Here is a 24,824-nt window from a genome sequence, read left to right on the forward strand (position 1 = left end):
AGGGGGGCGAGAGTGGAGGATGCAGAAAGAGATGGTTATACATTCAGCAAAACATATGGAAGTGTCCCTTCTGCTTGTAACATGTGTGTATGTGTGTGTGTGTGTGTGTGTGTGTGTGTAGGAACCCCAAAACAACAACAATAACATCCTTTTGAAATCCTTTTGACATATTTTAATTGAGAGGAGTGAACACATCCACACACACACACAGACACACACACACACTCAGACACACACACACACACACACTCAGGCACACACACGTTTCCCTCTCGCGTGCAGGCCGGATTACAGTCGCTATTATGCAACAGATTCACATTATTGCGTTCTGTACCGTACACACAAGGACACATAATTACCACCCGGGAGAATCCAGAGCTCCATTCTTCTGCTGAGGCCAGCTTTGTCCTCTCAGCTGCATCAGTCAGGGATCAGGACCTCGGAGAGCTCCCAGCCACACACAGATACACACACATCAGCTGACAAAGACCTTTTATTTGACCTTTTATATTAAGATTTTATTTATGTCAGTAGAAAGACAGTTTGTCTGAATGCAGCAGGAATGTTACAGATGTGGAACAGCTGGAGGGAACGTTACTGTGATGGGGCAGCACGGATCAGGATGGAGTGTCATCTTAGGGAGATGAAGGTTCTGGGCCTCAAGGAAGAGTCTGTCAAAGAGTGGATCAGGTTCTGTGTGTGTGAGGCACAAAGAACAGTGAGGACTGATCACACACAGCACAGAAAAAGGAAACAAACATGGAGTCAATCTGGTTGAAAAGTAAAACACCAAAGCATCAACCACCCACATATATAAACACGTGTGTGTGTGTTCTGTGTGTGTTCTGTACGACGCTGGGTCCCCCCTTGCCCTCCCCCCTCCAGACTGGACTGCATCAGCTCCCTGCAAACACCTCAGGAGCAACAACAAGCAGAAAGTGAAGCTTAGTCGTTTTGAGGGAAATCAGCAGCGGGCTAATGGCGCCATCTGGTGGCTATTAATCAAACTGCTGGTGGAGGACATGTGAACCTTGTTGGATTAAACCCATTTTTTCTGATCCAGATGTAACATGTTGTAAGTCTGTACCACTTCTAGGGACCAGGGGGTGGAATCCAACACACACACGGCTGCTGGCTCTATTACATTATGATCTACTCTACTCTATTCTATGTTATTCTATTATATTGGTGCTTTATAAGGATTTAGATTCAGTTTACTGCAGATCAGTTTTACACTTACGCTGCTGTAAATGTGATTGAAGATACACAAGCACTTTCTGGAAGCTGCCAAATATTTTCGACCCCTTGTGATGATGTATTTTGTGTTTTACAAGCACGAAACACAGACGTATTGCGTGACGTAATGGTTAGAGTGATCAGATCGGTGGGCCGTATAGAACGGAGTGATAACCGCGCAGCTTTAGCGCGTTAAAGCGGCTGTATTGTGCTTTTTATAGCAGCAGCATCTGCGCCTTTAAGAGCATCTGACAGCGCATCCTCCTCTTCCTCTTCCTCCTCCTCCTCCTCTGTCACGGACGCGCATCCAGCAGCTCGGTGTTGGGGAATACATCCTAGCTTTCTGCACACACACATATACACACACACACACGCACACATATACACACACACACTCACATATACACACACACACTCTCACGCATACACACATATCTTCACCACAGAGCGTCACACACATCCGCGTTTATCGCCGTTCTCTCCCCCGCGCCTGGACGTTGGATGAACCTGCCCAGCGGGTCTCCGTCTCCGTAGCGGTGCAGCCGATCGTTGTCGCCGTGTTTGTTTCTCCCCCTTCCCGCATCCGAGGCTCACCCGACGCTACAAGATGGCTGAGTTGAATTTGGGGAAGGGGCTGACCGCCGGGAAAGTGGCCAGCAACGTCCAGAAGAAGCTCACCAGAGCCCAGGAGAAGGTAAGACGCGTTCAAGTGCTCGAGGATGTGATCGCTCAGAGGCCCGGAAAAACCCCCATCCAGCCTCCGTGCCGCATCCTTTCACCCCGGGCGCAGTGTCGCATCACGGCACGGTGACGATACGAGCCAGGACTCTGTGTGTATATGTGTGTGTGTGTGTGTGAGAGGATGAGGACGTTCACTATAAGACAACTCTTCCTCCTCTCAATGCCACACAGCGGACACGCACATATCGTTGTAGTGTTTCATGCGATCACCCTGCTACAGATACTACAGAGTGGAACTGTTCCATTTTGCGTCACGTCTGTCATGTGAGCTTGTCACAGAGGAAGAGCCCCCCCTCCTCTTCCTCCTCCCCCTCCTCCATTATACTGTACATCAGTGACCGTCATGTTATTCTGTCATGATGCAGACATGTTCTTTACTGAGGAGGAGGCTGAGAGGAGGCCCAGTCTTTGGCTTAGTGGTGCACCTGCATGGTGTGGTTTGCTGAGTGAATGACAGGGGGCGCTATTTGTCCTGGCATCTTAGACATGAGGGTTATTTGATACTTTGAAGGAGCAGAGGGAGAGAGAGGAGAGGTATAGATTATTATCTGCATTCTGAGGACAGTTTAAGTATCTCTTGACGTAAACAACACATTTCCATAGTTCCATGTATCCTCAAGAACTTCATTTCAAAATACAACTCATGATCAAGTAGCTGGCTTTATCAATTAACAAGTCAAATAAAACCTACATTCAACTTAACCAAACAATAAAACAGCAAAGATGAACACAAGAGTTTGAAAATAGCTAATAATCAAATCAACCGAGCGTCATAAAGGAAAGAGTGAAGTCCTTTTCCTCCTGAGGAACAGGAAGCACACACAGCAGTGAGGGACGTTAGAATAGACACAAAAACTTTTACCGCTGTTATTCCATGTAAAGAAAAAGCTGACCAGTCTGGACAAAACAGGCTTGACCTCTGAGCTGACCTCAGAGAGAGAGAGAGAGGGAGAGATAGAGCGCCTGAATGTTTAAATATTCACTGTATATTTTATGGATAATTGATAACTGATCTCGTCTTCTGTCTGCAAACTGAAACGGAGCACTCAGCTGAAGCTTCTGATTGATCCCCAGGTCCTGCAGAAGCTTGGCAAAGCCGACGAGACCAAGGACATCGCGTTCGAGGAGGGAGTCATCAACTTCAACAAACAATACGTAAGCCTTTACTCCAGGAAAATGACATCATGACATGAAATAGAGCTCAGACTGACCCAAACTTTACTTCATCTGCAGACTGAAGGCAGCAAACTACAGAGGGACCTGCGGGCCTACCTGGAAGCCGTGAAGGGTAATACACACACATATAACCTCTAAATGACCACAGAAGTTTTGTGAATGTACCGTGTGTATTAATGTGTGTGTGTGTCTCTGTCCTCAGCCATGCACGAGTCCTCTAAGAACGTGCAGGCGTGTCTGGCTGACATGTACGAGCCAGACTGGTACGGCAAAAACGACGTGGATTCCATCGTTGAGGTCAGAAACTCTTTTGATGAATATCTCGTCTTTTGTTATCGTAATTGTTCGGCTTCTGCAAAGTGTAAGAAGTTATAAGTGGGCGTCTGTGCTGAGAGCGGACGAGTGACACGTTCCTCTGACTTCGCTCTGCTTGCCCTCTATGAGACGTTTGGATTGATTTCTCTATAGTCAAAGCCCGACACCGACGGCCAGCTGGCTGATTCAAATGCTTCAGTTCAGTTTCAATGCTTTCAGTGTTGAGTTAATTGGATTGCATCTGCTGCTTCAATCTGGGTACGATGACACTTGTGATGTTTACATTCACACTGTCTGTACTGCGTGTGGACAGAGTTAACAGGATTCTGTGACATACATACATCAGCGTGCATGTAAAATGTAAAATGTCACCACCATGCTCAACAGCAGCAGTCTGGTGGAATCAAACCGCCAACCCTCCAGTTAATGGTTGGCCCACTTGACCACCTGATCTGCTGTCAACCGTTCACCACAAAACCAAGACATCATAACTACACTTCAATCTGCATAATAAGCCGCAAAGATGCAGTGTAAACCACAGTGTGTGTGTGTGTGTGTGTGTGTGTGTGTGTGTGTGTGTGTGTGTGTGCTTGTGTGTGTGTCCATGCTGCAGGACTGTGACGTGCTTTGGACAGACTACCACCAGAAATTGGTTGATCATGCTCTCATCTCCATGGATACATACCTGGGTCAGTTCCCTGATATCAAGGTAAGCTGCCGATTTGTTGAATTAAAATGTAATTATTATTTTGGAATGCAACTTAGACAGAATGGCAGAATAACCTGAACACGTTCGTCTCCTGTCCAGGCACGTATAGCAAAGCGAGACAGGAAGTTGGTTGATTTCGACAGTGCCAGACACAACTACTCTGCCACACACAAGACCAAGAAGAAGGACGGCGGCATCAAACTCACCAAGGTAACGCAAACACGCACCGGCTTGATCCCAAAGCGCTGACGCCCCGTCTCTAATCATGATATTGACGTACAGCGTGTTGACATTTTGTCTGTCTCAGCCGTCCTCTTTGTTGGAGCGAGCGACTCCAGTCTGGGCTCAGGGAATCCTGTCTGCACACAACGTGGCCCAGAGCAGCCTGTCCAGAAGCCAGGTACACACACGCCTCTACTTGCTGTCATCACACACACACACATGTATATGCATGATGCCAATGCTGTGTGTGTGTGTTTGTTCCAGGCAGAGGAGGAGTTGGAGAGAGCCCAGAAGGTGTTTGAGGAGATCAACATCGACCTGCAAGAGGAGTTACCTTCACTCTGGAACAGGTTGGTCTTTCAGGTGGTGGTTGATGGTTGGATTGCATATCAAAGTTACATTAATGTCAGATCAAAGTGACATCAACCATCTTCTCTCTCTCTCTCTCTCTCTCTCTCTCTCTCTCTCTCTCTCTCCCTCCACGCAGTCGTGTTGGGTTTTACGTCAGCACCTTCCAGAGTCTGGCAGGTTTCGAGGAGAAGTTCCACAAGGAGATCAGTCGGGTGAGTGAGGTCTCATACAGATGTGAAGGAGACTAGATGAAGCATATAGAGACAGTGTCACATCATATGTATGACACATGTCCCTCTGCCTCTGCCTCCCTCAGTTGGATCAGGATTTATTTGACATCTTGGAGAAATTGGAGGATTCAGACCCAAACAGGTTAGTAAGGAATCCAATCCTAAACCTAGAAATGAATGAAATCGTACAGAAACATGTCTCTTTTCTCTTTCTTTGAGACAGTTTAGTGATACTCTGTCCTCTTTTACGACCATGATCTCCTCTGTGCCACATATCCAATCAAAACAGATCAAACCCTGTAGATTTCCACATTTTTTTCTTCTTAGAGTCTTAGCAATTTGAAACCATTAACAGGAGTCCGTCTGAAAATATTTGTTAATCCTGGAGATTAGACTTGCTAAACGTAATCCATCGGCGCCTGTGGTCAGTCCCCCCCATGTGGTGCAGCCTCTCCATGCCTCCCTCCAGACAGAAACGGCTGCAAATATTTGCACCTCTTGAGGCTGCATGATATATGGTGTTTGTTTAGAGCAACGAGCCGCATCAAAAATAGCTTCCCAATACGGCTAAATGACGCGGTGGGGTCAGTTTCAAAGCTCTTGTGTACTTTTCCTGTTTGCTATAAGTGAAGTATTTAAAGCCCCCACGTCAGTCATAAAAGCAGCACCTTTAACTGCCTGTGTCGAACTCCAAAAGAGCCTCTCCCTCTGCAGAGCAATTATTTGCTCCATTTTCAGAGGTTTGTTTTTGTGGCAATATGCATTTGGTTTGTTTGCTAATGTCAAGATTAATGGAGCCTATGCAGCAGCAGTATACGACCTAAAGGAAAGCCCTATAATTGGGTAATAAATCCTGATTTAATCCCGATAATGTTTCAGGTATTTACATAATTAATTCTGCTGTGCTATGATCTGGGAAGCGAGAGTCAGACAAGGAATAGGACTCTACATATGACATCATAAGATCCTGCATTAACCTGAGGAAACCCTTGACCCTTGACCCTTACAGAAAGACAGGTAACCCCGGTGCCTCGTCATCAGGAGCGAGTAGGAGGTAAACGGCAGAAGCTTTGTTGTTGGAAACGTTTTGTCTGTCTGTCTGACTGAAGCTGTCTGTCTGACCGTCCGTGTCCTCAGTCAGTCTGTCAGGCTCGGGAGAGTTCAGGACGAGCGAGTGGAGCTCAGACCTGCACCTTTAAAAAGCTGCACCGGCAAGATGATATGTGACGGTGACACGGCGGGGAACACTCCTTCATTTCCCAGATCAATGTTCCAAACAGCCACAACAGCTTTCTCTTTTCTTCTCCCAGAGGTCTGTGCTTTGGTTTGGGAGATGTTGTGGAGGTTCTGGCCTGTGACACCCTTTGAGATCACGACTTGTGACTTGATTGCAGAGGCTCATAAAGGCTCACTTGTGACTTGCAGCAACGGCAACTTGGTCCCACTTGTGCTAAGCAGCAAGAGAGGACCTAATGCTTTATTCATCAGAGAGCTGTAAGCAGTTCTCTGGTGTCACGTTACATCAACCTCTGGCTTTTGGGGTTCAGACTTTTCTCAGGTTTTTTCCGACCCGAACATATGAACTCGTCTGGTGCAGCTTGGGCCAAACTCTGTGCTCACTTACAGCTCTGGGCTTTAGTTTAGCTTCTACCACTGTGGAGTGTTTACAGTACAGCGGCCACACACGTCTGCTTGCATGAGGAGAGAAGGAGGAGAGAAGGAGGCTCACTTTCCCTGCATGGTGATGATTGAAACAACAACTTTTCTCAGCTTGGACGTTTCATGGAGCATGCTCAGTAACTGTAGCGTCTCTCTGTCCCTTCCTCCTTCACGTTGCTTCACTCTTACCTCTCACTGTCTGCCACACTTAATAGCTGTAATGTGTAATCTATTGGTATCACTCTTTTGTCTACCATCACTCTCTCTCTCTCTCTCTCTCTCTCTCTCTCTCTCTACCTACCTCTCTCTCTCTCAGTGTCAGTGTCAGTGTCAGTGTCAGTGTCAAAGAAGCATCCAACCACACTCTCAGGCCAGGAGGGCCGCCCCCGATTCCCAAGTCTCCATCCAAGGTAGAGACACCGAAACCGCACGCGCGCACACACACACACACACACACACACACACACACACACACACCCTAGTCTGTCCCTGTTGACCTGCTGTGGCGCTAAATTCAGTTTCATTGGGTCAGTTGGCATTTTTAAAGCGTTAAATCTATTAAAATGGTCATAAAATACTTGAAGACAACAGGTAGACAAAGAAACTATGAACGGACGAACAGACGAGACGCAATTGGACTGAAATTGAATATTTTGATTGCTGTCTTCCATGAGGTTTTATTGATCATGTCTTATTTTGGTCTTGTTTCTTCTTTCTCTGTAGCTAAAGCCAGCAGTGCCTCCTCCGCCCAAGGTGACTCCATGTAAGGATATGAAAACAGAGAACATCATCAACCTGTTCGACGCTGCGGCCGCTCCTGCTCCCGATATCAGCATCACCTCCCCCACACAGGTGAGTGACAGGGGCGGGCGCTCGCTAAAAAACCCCAGCGGAATGTCCCTTTAACACCTCCCCCCCCAACCGGGTCAGAGACATTACAGCATCCCTTCCTCTGGCCTCATCCCTTAGCCGCACCCTGTTAGCCATTGAGCCCTGGTATCCCTGTTGTTATCAGTTTGACAGTCCGGCACTGAGCAGCCTGCTGGACATGGACCTGGACTCTCTCGGTGCGGCGACCCGAGCCTCTGCGGTCACACAGGTGGATGAATCGCAGCATGAACGGCTCAGACTGTAGTGACCTCACACACTGCAAAACATGCCAAAACCTCACTAAGGGATTCCACCTCACGAAGGGATTCAGAGAGGGTTTAACTTCATTTCATGTCATTCAATATCATGAATGACAGATTTCTCCAGCAGTTAGTTTGAGCTAGATCATGTTATTGGAGGTGAAATGGCTTAGTGAGCTTGGCATGGTTTGGGGTGTTACTCGGTCCGCTTCTGTCCAGTTTACCAAACCACAGGGTGGATGGTTGGCATGGTGATGTGTGCTTCTTGGTGATCACTTCTTCCACAGACGACTCGTGCGTGGCATGAACTCTATAGTCTCTGTAGGCTGCTCTGCTCTCACTTAGTCCTCTTCAAAACTGGATAGGAGTGCAGCGGAATACAGTTTGAAATGCTACAACGACTACAGATTGTGCTGGTTTACTTCCGGCCAGCTGTTAAAGAGCCTTAAGAGGGAGATGTTTAGTATTCAAAATGTATTCCAGCTGCTGTTTGTTCCAGATCTGCTGCACAGCCTTCTTCTTCTTCTTCTTCTGCTGGACTGATGATTGGCATGTGGCCTATAGAACACCTAAGACCTACACAAAGACCTTAATAATATTATACAGTCACATTTACTTTAACCAGGCTATTTGATCTCTATGAACAGACTCAAGGTTTCTCTTCCTCTTCAGTCTTCTTCAGACTTGTTCTGTTCTTTTTCTAAGCACTGCCTGTACTTCTTCTACTGTGGGCTTGTAATTTGGAAGCATGTGTGAAACCTTAAACGCAGTGAAAAAGTTTTAAAGGAACATTTTGCTTCTTTCTAACACTTTCTGTATTTTCCACAGCCTGAAAACTGGGACTCGTGGGTAAGCATCTTCATCATCATCATCACCCTGACATCTATAAACATAAACATAGTGTAATAATCATTATGATCATCATTTTTATCTGCATATCCTGACTTCTATAGCCATTATACAAGCCCCACTCTCATTTGGTCTACAAACACAGTCCTGCTCTACAAATGCAGTGCATGCTGGGACTTCTATAATGGCCATAACTGTTACGTGAATACGTTTGTCCAGTAATGGGCCTCAGTTATCTGTCTGTCCCATCTCTGTTGGTGTGTGTCGTCCTTGTGTGTGGTGCTTGAACAGCATTAAACATTGAAGGGAATGATGTGGAGAACGTCTCAGTAGAGCTTTGGAATGATTGAGAGTCGAGTCAATTTCAGATACACATCGCACAGAATAATATGTTATAGTGTCAAATATTTGATAGTAATGGTGTCTGATAGACAATCCTCAATCAAGATCTCTTTCTCTGTTTGCATGATGTAAAGTGCAGGATTGATCTTTAAGACACCATTAATGCCTTCAGGGTTTTCATCTTGCTGCACAAACTCAAATCTGTAATCTAATTTAAGAATCTCTTCTGTGTTGAGCGATCTGAAATTGAATCGACCTCCTTTCTCTCTTCCTTTCTGTTTCCCCCTCGTGTCCCTGTATGTCCACATGTCCTGCTGGTAGAACATGTACCTTTACATGTGAGCTCCGTGTTACATGTGACACACAGGGAACTCTCTCAAAGTTGAGTGAAGTTGCTCATTGAAGCTGAAAGCAAAGAGGCGTGTTGCTTTCTCTGACAGTATGTAGTCTGTAGAGGTGGGACTGGTATGAGGAGATCACTGCTGTGCCCAGAGCCAGTGGGCAACTTCACAGAGAACCTGCTTGCTTGCCAGTTGGCCGCCTGACCGTCAACTAACCCCGCCCCCTGTCCATCCCGTCACTGTAAGAGAGACGTGTCGCCGTGTTAAAGCTGGCGGCAGAGGAAAGACACTTCTGCTCTTACAAAGCCCCTCTCCTCCTCCTTCTCCATCTGAACATAGCTGTGGGGCTACAAACCACGCTTGACAAATACACACAGAAGAACCGACATCTATCTTCTGATGGGAAAACTTTACGATACTTTTTTCTTTTTCCTGCTTCTAGTTTAGTCCCCCTTCCTAACTTCCATCTCTTTTCATTTGGTTTGAGCGTCCCTGACAGTTTATCCTTCAGACTCAGTCTCCTTGAGTCTTTCTATGATGATCATGATGATGGTGATGACTTGGAACTCTGACCAACCGTGTTCATGTCTACATACATACAGTGTATAGATCTCCACATGTGCTCCTCAAATTATTAATTCTTCCTTTTTTCATGTAATACTTTATGCCAAATCCCCAATCATACTTCTTCTTAATAAACCATAGCAGAGAATTTCTATGTTTGGCTACATTGAAGTCACTGTGCATCGCCTTTAACGATCCCTATAATGTCCATTCCCAATTTCCCATTTCCTTGTCCGTATTTAATACAATTTCCTTTTTCTTTCACCAATTGAAACTAGACCCAACACAGAAATCCTAAATCACAAACCCTTTTGTCATTAAAATGTTTATCCATAGATCCTGCCCATAAATATTCCTTATACTTAAATCTCAGTCCCTATTGAGTCCCTATGATCGGATTAAACCCCCTGTACTCCCGACTCCTCAAACGATCCATGTATGACCTCTGACCCCCTGAAACCTGACGCTTGCCCCTCAGCATGAGGACAACGGTGCCCAGGAAGAGGACACTGAGGAGCATTATGACCCCATGAGTGCTGCAGCAGACAGCTGGGGGGACGATGGAGCGCAGCCCGTCCGCTACGACCCGATAGCGGCGGCCACAGAGGGCTGGGGGGACGACGGGACCGTACCGATCCGTTACGACCCTGTGGCTGCGGCCCAGGAGCAGTGGGGGGATGACGGGAGCCCGACGGCTGAGGCTGAAGACCAGGAGGGCTCGAGCAATGAAGGGAGCCAAGCAGTTACAGAGGAACCTGCCGCAGAGGAGGAACCACCTGCTGCTGCTGCTGCTGAGGCTCCAGGTGAAGCTCCTGCAGAAGAAGAAGAAGAAGAAGCTCCTCCTCCAGCTGATGCTGCACTGGAGACCGAAGAGGGTCAGGTAACCAACGAGAGAGAAATGGTGAGATGCATCTGACGGAAAAGGGGCGGATGCATCGACTCAAGCAGGAGATTTGACCTTGGTGGAAAGGGGTGGGGAGGTGGGGAAGCAGAGATGGAAAGATTTAGGATGCATCTGGAGCAACAAGATAGATGCATCGCCTGTGATACAGAGGGGAAGTCGATTGATAAAAGGACGGGGAGGGAGGGAGAGACAAGTGTAGTCGAAGGAAAGTGCCAAGCTTGACAGATTTAACTTTCTAGCCATGATGCAGTAATGCCTGAGGTACTTTACACTTCTGTCTGAGCTGGTTCAGTTGTTGGATTGTTTACGCCGTGCTGTGTTTAGGCTGCCATGGTGTTTTGTTTGTTTGATGTCATTGTGTCTGCTTGTTGTCTTGTCTCTCACACGTCTTTGACTCTTTCTTTTCCTCGCCCCATCAGTCTTCCTCTCTAACTTCTCTCCATTCTTCCTCTATGTGTTCACGGCAGCAGGGTGAGTCTGCAGCCGCTCCTGCAGCCGAGGTGGAAGAAGAAGAAGCAGTGACAGAGGAAGTGAGTGCAGTGGAGGAAGTGAGTGCAGTGGAGGAAGTGAGTGATTTTAATGTTATAGTGTCATATATTTATTACAATGTATGTATTTAATGCAGACGCCACAAATTCACCCCCAGCATGTCTTGAAATCTGACTTGATGCTCATTCCTCTTGAATAACAAGAAGAAGAATCTCTTTATTTGTCATTATACAAGCACCATCCCAATCAGTGCCCTGCTCAAAGGCAGTGGCATGAGTAATGAACTAAACTGACAGACTGACCTTGTGTCCAGACTCCAGCAGTAGCAGCAGAACCAACAGAAGTAGCGCCCGCAGCAGCAGCAGCAGCAGCAGCAGAAGAAATGCCGCCTGGCTTCCTGTTCAAGGTAAGTCAATGGTGAACTCTGTGATTTACACTGCTGCCCACCTGCTAAATCAAATCATAGATACTGTGTGTACGTGTGTGTATTCATGTGTGTGTGTATGTAAATTAGGTCGAGGTGATGCATGATTACGCTGCCAACGACACAGACGAACTGGAGATGAAGACTGGAGATGTGGTGCTAGTGATCACTTTTGACAACCCAGACGAACAGGTACGCGCGCACACACACACACACACACACACACACAGATAGCTTTGCAGTGTTTTTGTGATAACGTCTGTGTGTGTGTCTCCAGGATGACGGCTGGCTGATGGGGATGAAGAAGGACGACTGGCTTCAAAACAAAGACAAGGCGGCTACAGGTGTATTCCCTGAAAACTTCACCCAGAGGCTGTGAGAGAGGAGGACGGGACGCCATTCCATCTTCCTTCTTTATTTTTCTCTTCCTCTCCTTTTCCCCCTCTCTCTCGCCCCCCAGATATTCTCTCTCTCTCTTTATAAGGACTTTGGCCATAGAAGCAGAGCTGTCATAGCAGCCCTGGTTGGAGTCATGCATCTCTAAAGGTCTGCTGCACTGTGCTGAGAGTGGATTCCTGACACGTATATGTTACAGATGTAGCCATTGCACGTGGTCACACTTTATACTGTGTTTGCCGCGTCACCGCTCCGCTGTTGGTTCTTCTCTAAAGCGTGAGCGGAGTGGAGCGTCCTGGTAACACAGGACACACGCAGGGATGGATTCTTCCCAATGGTTACCACTGTTTTCACCCTAATGTTTCAGCACCAGTCACGTCTCATCAAGAACGCTCCCAGGCATTCTCCACCAACCTTCATCTAAGAAAATCTAAAGAGATGTAATACTTGGTCACCTTATAATGAACGACCCTCTCCAATGTTATTAACCTGATGCATAGTGTAGCAGTGTCACCCATGCACATCTGTCATCTCTAAGATCTCTCTTGTATCAGGGATGTGGGGTGAAGCACGAGCGGAGTCTTCCTCACACGGCTCTTTATACACATCCTCCCTATTGATGAAGCGGCTGAAAAGCTGATAAGAACCAAACCGTAAGACAGCAACATCGATCCAATCAAATGACCCAGATTTAATAAAGCTTTGTCTTCCCCGCAGAGGCGCCCTTGGGGAGAAACTCTGCCCACAGGTTCCGCCCTAAACGTTTAATTGAAGACTGTAAACAAATCGAATCGCGCGCCGATCGGAGAAACAACATTTGTAAAGACGGCAGCATCGACAAACGCCACCTTAGTAATCCTTTTACACAGACACACACGTCTTATCCGAGTCATTCCTGAGGCCCAGGCATCGATCCACATTGTGGATTCTGCTCTTGTGCTTGAGTTTTTCCCCTCTGGACACAAACATGTTTTCTGTTTTCCCGGTTTCATTCGTTTCTGAAGTACAACAAACAGCTCGCAGTGTTTCTGAACTTGTCTAACCAATGTTGACCCTCAAGCTTCCATCTCTGCTGGTGAGAGTGATGAGACCGAGGCCTCTAGGAGCTCCCTTAGCTACCTGCTGCAAAAGCTACAATCTAACAATATACCAACAAATTTATGACCTTTTATGACCCGACTATTCTGAAACGTCTCTGAGAACATCGTCTGAGCGTTTGGTTCCCATTGGTGCACAGTTGGCTTGTACTTTTCCAGAGATTTCTTCTAGTATTGTGGTGGATGTGATGTTGAATATGAGTAAGCTGGATGTGAATCTCAGTGAAGGATGTCAGTGATGATCAACCGGTGCAGGTTTATGGGGATTCTGCACCTCCTGCACCATATTATTGACTCTTCAATTGTTTTCCATTACTAATTTATCACAGCACGGTAAAATCGGAAGGGAAGCAGGTGATTTATGAGGTCGTGGCTGAGGGTGTTGGCACATCTTCATCGTGCTTTCTGGGCCAAGGAAAGAAGCGTGAAAAGAGCGTCAGCGTGTCTTTGACCTTGAGTGGTGAAAACAGAACTCCTAGCTTTGGTGCTGATACTGAAAATGTCTGGAGCTTTGTCACACAGCCGTGGTTCCTACTGCTGGAGATGCATCCCTCAATGAATTGACTTAGGTGTGTGTGTGACCGACGGGGTTGTTTGCCTGTGTTTTGAGTTTTCTCGTTGTCGTTCCTGCAATCAGAAGTGAAGTTTGTTTTTGATATGAAGTTTGTTTCGTTCTCCCAAACCTCCACTTTTGCTCCCGTTGTGTTTGTTGCTGGATATTCGTGTGTTGTGATCGTCCACCAGAAATAACCGTCCATACCAATCTAGAGTCTTTCTAATTAGTACTCAGGTTGCAAGATTGGTGATTAGACTTTTGGACAGTTTCCTTTTCCTGTTGTAAATGCTCACCTTTGACCTTTGGTTGTTGAAATTAGTTTAGATCCTAAATACATAGAAATTCATATGCAGCTCATTGGTATATGTACAATCCTAACCAAAATTGTTTTTAGTGGTAAACAGGATTCTTATGGATTCTTTACATTTTAATTGAAAGTGATTTGTGGGAATGTGCGATCATTTTCCAGGGTTGTGTTTCTTGACGTGACGCAAATATGCAGTAGCCAGGCTCGCCGAGAACAAAACCACAGCCGCTATCAGGCGACAGAAGAGTCAGACAGTAAACGGTTCCACCCTAAAGCTAATCAAGTCTATCATATCTGAGCCAGCCTCACTGATTTCTAAAGAAACGTGCCGAAAACAATTCCTCCTGCTTGCATAGAGACGACTTCACTCCAACGCAGATGATTCTGAATATGCACCAGAGCAATTTATTTTATTTTTGTATGCTGCCAAGCAACGGTTACGTATAGCCTGATGTTACTGTCAAATATTGCCAACTAAAGATGTTATGGAGTGTTTTGTACTGTCATGTCATTAGTCACATAAGTAGTTCAAATCAACTCCACACACACTCATTCACTGACTGAATAGGGATTCATAACTCTCATGATATTACTCAGATGTGTGTGTGTGCGTGTATGTGTGCGTGTATGTGTGTGTGAGTGTGTGTGTGTGTGTGTGTGTGTGTGTGTGTGTGTGTGTGTGTTTACGGCTTGTTTCAGAAATGTAAATTCTTTATCTATTGGCTAAGGTGATTGGACGATACCACCTCGTCTTTTTAAGGGGTTAAGCTTTTCTGATTGGACAAAGACAAACCCAGATGTGTTTGGGTCTTTTTTTCTCCATGGGCTGGTATTATGGTTCCAGGTGTTATTGTGCATTTGTTGTGTGTAAGTGTAATTTTGCCAAGCTGTGACAGATACATATTCTATAAAGACATTCATATCTGTATGTGAGTTTACTGTGAGCATGCTGACTTCCCATGTGTTGTTGTGTGAACACCCTTAATTTAAAGGCCCTGATACCTGCAGCACTTTGAAGCAGTTGAAACAAGTTTTTGGTTTCTTAATAAGTCAGAATGATCCATCGCTCTTGCTTCAAAGTGTTGCCGGTGTATCGCGGTCCAGACTAAATTAAACTCAGATATATGGAGACGGGACACATAGAGACGCATTCAGACCGCCAGACTCAGGTGGACAGTTTGTCAAATGGTTTCCAAGCTCCACCTGTAAAAACCTGCACTTTTATTTTCACAAAGCATCTTTCACATATTTATATTCAGACGTTCAGACCTGTTAACTTGGGGGAGTGTCTCGCCTGGGTCTGGGTCTCTATCTGTCTTTACAGAAGTGTCTCCTGCAGTGAACTATGGGATAAGACTTCAGTTTGTCCTGTACCTAACTGACCAATAATAATAAAGATGACTTAGAATCTACATTTGCTCATTGATCTCTGCTGTTTGTTGGCCTACCCTTCACCTCCTTTCACTGTTATCCTTATGACATCATGCTCTCCAACTTAAAAAAAACCTTAAAGCTGCAATGTTAAAGCTAAAATGAGTTTTATATATCCGTCTGTATCCGTTCACCTGCGCTCCACAGAGCCGGACATTGAAGCTCTACGATTGGTTGACAACGCTGTCGATCAAATCGGAGAAGGCGGGATAGAGTAGTATTCACTCGAATTGATTAGCCTTAGATTCCGTGACAGCGCCCCCATCTTGTCGGTGGTCGTTTCAGGACATTACAACCTTCCGAATGCCGGTGAGTTTGCAAGTTTTATTCAATACTTCGAGTTATGGTGTGAATGAGATGGACTGATATGATGGCGTGTTAAAATGTAACTGCTGGTCAGAGAGCTGATGTGTGTGTGGGCTCTGGCCGGCTGCTCTGTGGTTGTGTGGAACTAAACAGTCTGATCGGCTAGGCTGCTAGCTGGGTTGTTGTGAAATACCATGTTCACTTTACTTCCCTTCTTCCTTCCTTCTTCAAGTTTGGTCATAGTTTGGTCTTTTCTATCATAATTTTAACAAGCCTATAATAGCATCTCTGAATAGTCTCGGTGTGTCTAATTGTAGTCAGTTAGTTGTCTTTCTAAATTGTGTACTTGGATTTGACATTGTTTAGTGCAGTGCCCAGCAGGGTGTGCTGTGTTCAGGGACAGTCTGTAAACGCCTGGAAGAAAGGAAGGGATGAGGAAAGAGGAGCGTTACTGCTGCTGTCCGTGGTACTGAAACCAAAACAGCAGCCCACCCTGTAACCACAAACAGTCCTGCTCCAGTCACTGGCTTCCTACCTGTCAGACACATCACCATACATGTTGGTAGATTGGTAATAATTTCATAGATAATTCCCCAAATACCACCCAGAAAAAGGGTGATAAAGGTGTAAAATATATAAAAAACACACAAGAAATTCTTATTTTACAAACAACTTTATGTTTCCAATACAAACTGTATGCACAGAGATGCCACAAAATAACAATAATACATTTACAATATTCTTTTAAAAATAGATCTTTAAATAGTTTCTCCAACAATACTTTAATATACATATTTGACAGAATTTTGAGCACACATACAGAACAATGTTTGGGTTTTCTGGAGTCCACACATGCTCAGCCAGCGTGTGGACGTGTGGGCAGCATGAGACTGAGTCTGATGTCGAGCCTGATCTCATCTTTACCCACTCAGCCATATACTGTGTCGCAAACCAGATCGGCTTTCCACAGTGTTAAAAATCTGACTTTGTTTTGTTTACCTCTGCCAGTCTGGATTTTTAGCGTTTGATTGACAGATGTGATGTGAAAAAAGAGGAGAGCTATCAGATAACCTGTGATACTTAAGAAGACACATTAATGTAATTTAATACTATGCCTGATACAGTAGTTGAATACAGCCTGAGTGTTGTGTACGACTACTACAAACGTGACGATTCATCAATGAAGAACATTTCACAAACTTAAATAAAATACCAGATAATAACAGGAAAAAATGTATAAATGAGCCGTAGGAATCAGACAGCAGAGCTCAATACGTATCGACCGCAAAACAAAGGACAGATTATTCCCCCGGGTCGCTCTGCAAGCTCAAACCAGAGCAAAATCATGTCCAACACGTGGCAGGCGGCCCCTCCCATGGCCGCAGCTTCCTCAGCCGCACTGTGAAGAACTTTCATATCATAAATGATCCGTTTAAGTTACTCGTTCATTCTAACATAGACAGCGAAGGCAGCAGAGAGGAAAGTGAAGAATCGATTGTTTTAGTGAAGATTCTGAGAAGAACAGAGCAAAGAACTTAAAACACAGAGTGACATCAGTGCTTCTGCTTGATCTCAGTATGTATGTGGTGATAAATATTGACGGATTAAATACAGTACAGAAGGAAAGAGGACACAGGAAGGATTTACTCCATTTAACACTTTTTTGTTCAAAGCCACATCTATGAGTCACAGTTCATTGGTTTTGATCGTTGACTTGAATTTAGTTTCAGTCAAAGTTCCTGTTTAGAGTTTACAGCTGTGACTCTGCAGCTGTAGATGTTTGTACTGCTGTTGGTGTTTCTACTTGTCTGTACCAAATAATCTCTGAGGCATTTGTCATACGTGGCCATTGGAGAGCAAATTCAGGGGAAACTGGTGCCTCTGCCTCTGCTTTGGTGCTCCTGAATGGAGAACAGTGAAGGAATCAGTGTGAAACGTGTGTGTGTGTCCCTCCTATCTTTGTCCTTGCTCAAAGCCCCAGGGGTGAAAGTGTCCAGAGCCCAGCAGCGTTTCCCCCAGCGTCTGCAGCAGCCGAGAGTACCAGTGCAGCCCCTCGCTCTGAGGTTCTGAAGGTCCCATCAGGCTGTAGAAGAACCTCAGCGGGGCCAGGACCCAGTGGGCCAAATGGTGCTTGTCCACGACAGCGTAACAGGACGCGAGCACGCCGTTCACCACGATAGAGCCGTGCTGGGTGAGCGGGGCGTACAACCCACCGCTCCGCCGCTCCTCCACGTGGGTCACAGCGGAGAGCTTCGCCTCTGACGCCGTTCTCCCTCGCGTCGTAAGTACGCATTGTCCCGGCTGGACGTCACTGGCGAACACTGTCCTCAGACCTGCGACGCTTCCCTCCTCTGCAGGGTCGGGCACTGACCCTTCACCTGACTCCAGGTCTATTTGCGCCTGAGCACAGTTCCTGTCTGTGACGAAAATCAGGTGTGCAGCTGTGAGCGTGATGTTAAGTCCAGCCGCTGTGCCGATGACGTAGAAGGTCTTTGTGGCGTTGGGTTGCCGATCCAGAAAGGATAAGACCGGGCTGTATAGAAGGGCGCCGTGGCCGTCGGTGGTTGAGGAAGCCAAGACACGGTCCCCAGGGCGAAGGTCGCGGACCTCCTTGGTCGTCCCACCCTCCACAGTCACCTGAGCGTCGCCAGGGAAACAACCACCAGTTTTTGCTGCCACAGAGTGTTCTGGAGAGATGAAGGGAGTGAGAGAGAGAGAGAGAGAGAAGAGTGTTTTATCCCATTACTCACACGTGATGATGATGTTTTAACTTAGGGGAAGGAGAGTAAAAGAGGGACGGACAGAGACAACAGTAGAGAGGACAGGATGATCACGCGTTGATCACGCGTGTGATCTTCCCCTGCAGGTTATTACAGGTGGCTCACAGATCTATGAAGCAGACTTTGACTCCGACTCAAGGGCGACTTTATCTCAGTGGGTCAGCGGTGGATTGTTAGCGTGTATAATGAGACGCCATGCGTTCAGTCTCTGTGTTTCTGTCTTCCTCTGAGCCCCACCAACACACACACACACACACTCAGTTACAAATACTATCACAAACTATCACTTTCATTACCATAGTCAATTCAACACACAAATTCTAAGATGGGGTGGATTGGATTGGACAGGTGTACCTAATATAGTGGCAACAAAGGTTAGAGGTCGACTATCGGGATTATTTCCCTTTCATCTTGGGTTTGTGTGGTTCTGTATGTTTTCAGTCATACTCGGGTCAGTCACAGTCATTTAAGAGTCATGTGCTGAATCCTAAGAGAATTATTAAGACTTGTCTATTGGTCGGTAAAATAACGTTTTCTTGTGAAGTTTGTCAAACACTCGTCTGTAGAATCAGAGGAATGTGTGCTCAGGACTTTAACGACATGCAAATTGGCAAACATGCAGAGGAGATAACGCTTCCCAATCAACTACTGTGAAACATGTCCGAGCCCCTCAGGCGTCACGACACCACATCATGGCAAATCAAACAGAAACATGTGTGTGTCGGCCCAGCGTTAGTGCTCAGACTCATACGTGGCTTTAGATCCAGTTTCAGAGTGTTTGGACTGAAGGTGGCCCTTTAAGAAGCAGCGAGACGAGGTGGTAAGGAGAGGCAGTCAGCGAGAGCTAATGGATAACCAGCTGATTGTATCACTGCAGTCCAAGCACGGCCCGGGGTCACACACACACACACACACTGGAAAGTACACAGACTTAGGCAAAGGGCTTGATAGTTTTTTGGATTACAGCAATATTTGTGAATGGTGTAGATTGAAGCCCACGCACAGAACAATAGCAGTGACGTGTTTCAGAACCACAACGATGAGTTCTGCTGGATTTTGGAAGGTGGAATAAAGGCAGAATGACCTGAAAGGGAAGGGCAGGCAAAGTAGAATACAATAGAATAGAAATAATTGGCATGGATTGGGTTTTGGGTGTGTGTGTGTGTGTGTGTGTTAGAGCAGTCTTAAGGCGGCCAAATATTTGCCCAAGGTGTGTGTGTCTGTAAGGCTGCAGGGAAGGAGGGCTGTGACTGGGATGTGATAAGACGCAGATAAGAGATCTGAGAGAAACCTACTGGAGGAAAAGCAACGGCAAAACAAAGAGAGAGTTAATCATCTCACAGCCGACAAACCCGGACAGACTCCAGAATGTAATTTGGCATCAAATAACTGGTAGTACCAGACATGGCGGTCAATGTTTGTCTGCATGGCTCAGACGCTGGGACACTTTAAGGTGCAGTGAGTTAATGTGGAGTTAAGGTTTCCTGACAGAGCGTGGGACGGTGATGTCGCCTGATGTCGGAGGTCAAATTGTGACTCAAAGTAGCAGAGGTGTGGCCAGCGGCGTTAATCTGCTTTTAACAAGCAAGTCTCAAGTCTCAAGTCAAGTCTCCATCCACACATTAGACACTACAGTCTACAGTCACCAGCACTGAGAGATTTTAAGATGAAGACAGTGAGCGTGAAGAAGAGAGCACAGGTGCACACCCACATTTGATTGGATCCCTATAGACCACACACACACACACACACACACACACACACACACACACACACACACACACACACACACAGGGAGAGAGATACTGAAAGAGGCCCAACTTGAGGCATTAACACATCACTAATCACCAACCTCATTAGTAGCTTTAAACACAAACACACTCAAACACACACGCGCGCCCATATCCGTGTCTTACCTGACTTGACACTACAGTGAATGTGGGCTTTGGACTCGTAGTAGACCCAGTCGAATCCGGCTTCTACTGCCAGCCGGGCCAGCATGGCGTATTTGTTTCTGTCCCTGTGAAGGAGAACATCAGATTGTAACCCATAAACTGGTTGATTGTAACAATTTAAATGTTAAAACCAAACACGAGTCATTCCCTCTTGTTTCTTCCCTTTCCACCATAATGTTGAGTGTGATGATGCGTTCAGGGGCTTGTACCTGTCTGAGGTGGTGATGTCGACGGCTCGGCCCTCATAGTGCAGCGAGTCCTCTGAGTGGTGGCCGTCCTCGTCCCAGCCCTCGGTCACTCTCAGCTTCACACCCGGCCACATGTTCATCACAGCGATGGCCAGAGAGTTCAGCTTGTCTTTACAACGCTGCGGACGACGGCACAGAGAGGAACAACGTGGTCTGTTAGAACTGATGAAGGGTGAGACAGAGACTGACTGAAGAGAGGAGGGAGTGTCTGGTTAAAGCCGTTCATCTGACAAAGAAAGATCTATAACGAACGTGTCAGAGAGGGAATGAGGCTGTCAGACACCAGAGTTTATCATCATTCAACTTAGATGAGCGAGGTAGAGGAACAGAAGGTTGAAAGTGAAAGAGACGCAGAGGAAGAGGAGGAAACAGCCCAGACAGACGGATACAGATTCTGTTCATCTCTGTCATATTGAGAAGCGTGTGGTGAGAGCATAATAAGACGACTCAGTAAACACACATGCACACTGCTGCATGTTACACAGAAGTGTGTGGCCAAAGTACAAACAGCTCCATCAATGAGTTGATCTGATGATGATTTAGCAGAGGGACAACAAGAAGAATGAAGATCCACTATATTTGCTCAGATGAAACCTGAAGTATTGCATCATTATGTCCAACAAAAAGAACTAAAACTAATGAGAATAATGAGACTGGGAATACGAAATAAGTAAGAAAGTCATTAACTACACGAATGAATGAATGAATGAATGAATGAATGAATGAGACAGATCAGTGTCTTTGTCTCACATGTCCCCCAGTAGAGCACATGGAGGAATAAGGGACCTGTCCTTTACTTTACCAACTTAAACTCACATTATGGGCATACATCCATTTAAAGGGATTTAAAAGCTCCTTAAAGTGATAAACATAGAATCAGGGCTATAGACAGTGGATAAGTGAACAGATGGATAATAAAGAGTCTCATACTTATAGATTTTGGTGACAGGAAGCCTGATGTTACGCACCAAAGCCTGACGTTAATCACAGGCATCAATCTTATACCTTTCTTTAGATACATAGACTAAGATGAGGGTGTGTAGGATTCAAAAGCAACAGCACCAGGAAGTAAGAGCAGCAGCAGCAGCATATCAGGTAGCAGAATCCAGAGGTGAAACGAAGCGCGGAGGGTCAATGAGATCAGTCAATCCTGCTGGTTTAAACATTGAACTGACAGCAAACAGTCAGCAGACAACTGATGCGACATGGCGGCAACTCCAGTCTGACGTTATTCAATCCATTCATACACACACACACACACACGCACACACGCTGAGCTGTGCTGACAGAACTCTGGGAATAACTGGTACCAATTTGAATAAAGTTAAAATAAGAAAGTCTTAAATGAAAGCAGATATCGGCGTCAAGGAGAGTAAAGAAATACCAGGGTTACGTAATCAATCTATATCATTGGAGATCAATAATCCATCATTGCCGGCGCGTCAGTGTAACACGTTTCTCTGACCTACATCTTGGAGTAAGTTCAGTTGCGTGACTCTGGTTGGAGTCTGGTTCTGCTAAAGGGGGGCAGAACCGGCAGAGCTCCATGATCGAACCTCACCTGGGTCATGAGCCGGTCAGCGCCGGTGTTCTCCTCATCTTTGAAGATAATGTCGGTGTTGTAATTGGGTGTGAGCTCCTTGAAGCGCTCGGAGCTGCGGGTGATCTTGCCCTCGGGTCTCCCGCTGGCTCCCAGGGTCTTCTCGGCCACGTTGGGGCTGAACTGCTTGTACGCCAGCGGGGTGAGCTTCTTGGGCAGCCGCCTCTTGCCGTACCCCCTCCCCGGCCCGCAGCCCTCCGAGGCAGGTGTGAGGAGGAGGAGGAGGAGGACCGAGGCACACAGAGAGGCGGTGAGCGGGAGGAAGGAGATCCGCATCGCCCCAGGGGGAGGGAAGACTCTCCCGGGGGAGAGAGGGGGAGAGAGAGAGAGAGAGAGAGAGAGAGATCTTCACTGCCTCCCCGGTTCGCTTCCCGGCTCCATCGTCCGCGACAGCCGCAACATCTCGCCCGGGGAAGTCGGACAACAGAGACTCATTTAGTCTGCGACGCGCACTGTCGGCTGGCACGGACACGGAAAAAGTTTGTCTTTCTGTTGTTTTGTTTTGTTTTGTTTAAAAAAAGCAACTCCGCAATTTACCCAGATTGAGAAACTTCGCCGTCCTCCCCTCGGTCCCGCTGCTGTAAGTGTTGAGGCTGTAAAGTCCGTGTATTTAAACAAACAGGTTCAAAGTCGATTTAGTGGGCGAGTGAGTGAGTGAAAGAGCGAGAGAGAGAGAGAGAGAGGTTGCTGATATCCAAGTTGCAGTGTTGTGGTTTCTCTCCCTCTCCTTTCCTCGGGGAGTCTGTCACAATAACCCTCTGCCGTCTTTGCCTGGTGCCCTGCCTCGGATTCAAACCTTCCCCCCTCTGCGCGCACGCACACACTGACACACACACACGCAGCGTGCGGGACAGCGTGCAAAGAGCTGCAGCTTTCCAGTTGAATTGAGGGGATTTGAGTGATCCAAAACGATCTGTTGCCACTTCAGACCGCACCCTGCCAGTCCTGCCCTCCTCTTCCTCACTCTCCCCTGCCACCCACCCCGCCCCTCCCGGGCACACACACAGTCCCGTCCGCGCTGCACTTTGCGAGCGTGCGAACGGCAAACATTAGCTTTGCCCTTTACTGCCACTTTGCATTTCCTTTTTTATTTGTTTTTGTCTCGCTGTGCCCTTGACTCCTAAATACGCATGCTAGAAAACGCCCGAGACATTTATTTATTTATTTGTTAATAACAGCCAATCACAATCAATTAAACCAATCAAATATGGTCTGATCATCCTCCCTTAGTGATTACAAACGAGAGAAGAAGAAGAAGGAAGAAGGTCAATGGATGAGGGTTTCTGGCTCCACGTGATCAGGTGGTTCACTTGCTGGGTGACAGACTGGTGCAGATCTGACTGACTGACTGAGCAGTTTACAGATTCACTTGCAGACTGGCTGGCTGATTGTTGATTGGATGCATAAATGACTTAAACCTGTGATCACTGATCTGGAGACAAACACCCAGCAGGCAACATTACCAAAATGTGCTTTTTTTAATCACTTATAAAGCCATAAACCAGATCAATGAAGTGATACAGATATCCTAGAATGGAGAAGTTACACCTCTATATTCAATCAGTGTTGGCCGGCCGGCCTCGTGGCTGCAAACATGCACAAACATAACTGTTTAACACCAGTAAACCCAGCCATCCAAATTAGCTCTTCAAATATTTGCTTGCAGAAAATCAGTGGTCTTGCCCCTGTTCCTCGGGGCAGGGTGCCTTGAATGAAGTGAACTGTACACGGCTGAGGTTTCCACAATTTCTGTTTTATTATTTGCAAGTGTAAACACCATAAAGTATTTTTGCTGTGCCAATGCTTTTCATGTCTCTTGATGGAACAGAGAAAGGCAAAGAGAGATTCACACACAGTAAACAGCCATCTATAGCCGTGTTTACCTTCTGGGCCAAAATAGAACATCAGCTCCCACTTATGTAAATTCATTAGATCTTTCCTAGTATGGAACGTATGTGCTGGTTAAAAGAAGCCTGATCAAAAATCGGGATATGTTGTGCAGGTCTGGTTTCCAGCTTTTTGGTGGAGAGGGACATGTGACCGGGAAGCAACAGACTTTTACATTCATACACACATAAGCGTCACTGTAATCCCAGGTTCAGAGCTTCCAGGTAGCTGTGTGTGAGATGGGCTCATTGCATGTCACACTGAGTGAGATGGTCTAATAAAAACTGAGACCCCCGCCCCTATGTGTCAGACTGTATGATATCTAACATTGATGCATCTCTCATTGAGGAATAACTGTCAGGTTGATCACAGACTCTGAGATTGATGAATGAAGAATTCGTCATGATTCTTCCAAGAAACGCTCATTTTAATCTATGACATCCTGGAGTCTCGTGTCTTTGAAGACCCAGTTCCAGAGCTGCTGTGAACCATTACATACGGTCCTTTGTACGTGTGTGTGTGTGTGTCAGCCTCTTAATTCATGCATTACTTATTTCACTTGTGTGCAAAAGTTGGTAT

The 24,824-nt window shown here is 46.3% G+C and overlaps 2 protein-coding genes across 2 annotated transcripts; one reads left to right on the forward strand and one right to left on the reverse strand.

Moving 5' to 3' along the window:
• The first annotated feature begins 1,538 nt into the window (after positions 1–1,538).
• bin1a (bridging integrator 1a) lies at positions 1,539–12,497 on the forward strand. The gene is made up of 19 exons (XM_076169959.1): positions 1,539–1,930; positions 3,052–3,132; positions 3,211–3,265; positions 3,356–3,450; positions 4,082–4,177; positions 4,277–4,387; positions 4,485–4,577; positions 4,664–4,749; positions 4,887–4,962; positions 5,067–5,122; positions 5,990–6,034; positions 6,980–7,049; positions 7,363–7,491; positions 8,598–8,618; positions 10,344–10,745; positions 11,240–11,299; positions 11,572–11,664; positions 11,773–11,874; positions 11,960–12,497. Exons 1-19 carry the CDS (start codon positions 1,844–1,846, stop codon positions 12,059–12,061), a joined length of 1,860 nt encoding a protein of 619 aa, XP_076026074.1. The 5' UTR covers positions 1,539–1,843; the 3' UTR covers positions 12,062–12,497.
• Positions 12,498–16,429: 3,932 nt separating this feature from the next.
• LOC143015877 (indian hedgehog B protein-like) lies at positions 16,430–23,237 on the reverse strand. Its single transcript, XM_076170004.1, has 4 exons — positions 22,320–23,237; positions 20,720–20,877; positions 20,472–20,575; positions 16,430–18,462 (listed from the first exon to the last, which is right to left on the reverse strand). The coding sequence occupies exons 1-4, from the start codon at positions 22,632–22,634 to the stop codon at positions 17,729–17,731; spliced, it is 1,311 nt and encodes a 436-aa protein (XP_076026119.1). The 5' UTR covers positions 22,635–23,237; the 3' UTR covers positions 16,430–17,728.
• Between the last annotated feature and the right edge of the window lie 1,587 nt (positions 23,238–24,824).

This window comes from Genypterus blacodes, unplaced genomic scaffold, assembly GCF_046128005.1.
Source record: "Genypterus blacodes isolate CSIRO-AG114 ecotype Tasmania unplaced genomic scaffold, CSIRO-AGI_Gbla_v1 ptg000214l_1, whole genome shotgun sequence".
NCBI lineage: Eukaryota > Metazoa > Chordata > Actinopteri > Ophidiiformes > Ophidiidae > Genypterus > Genypterus blacodes.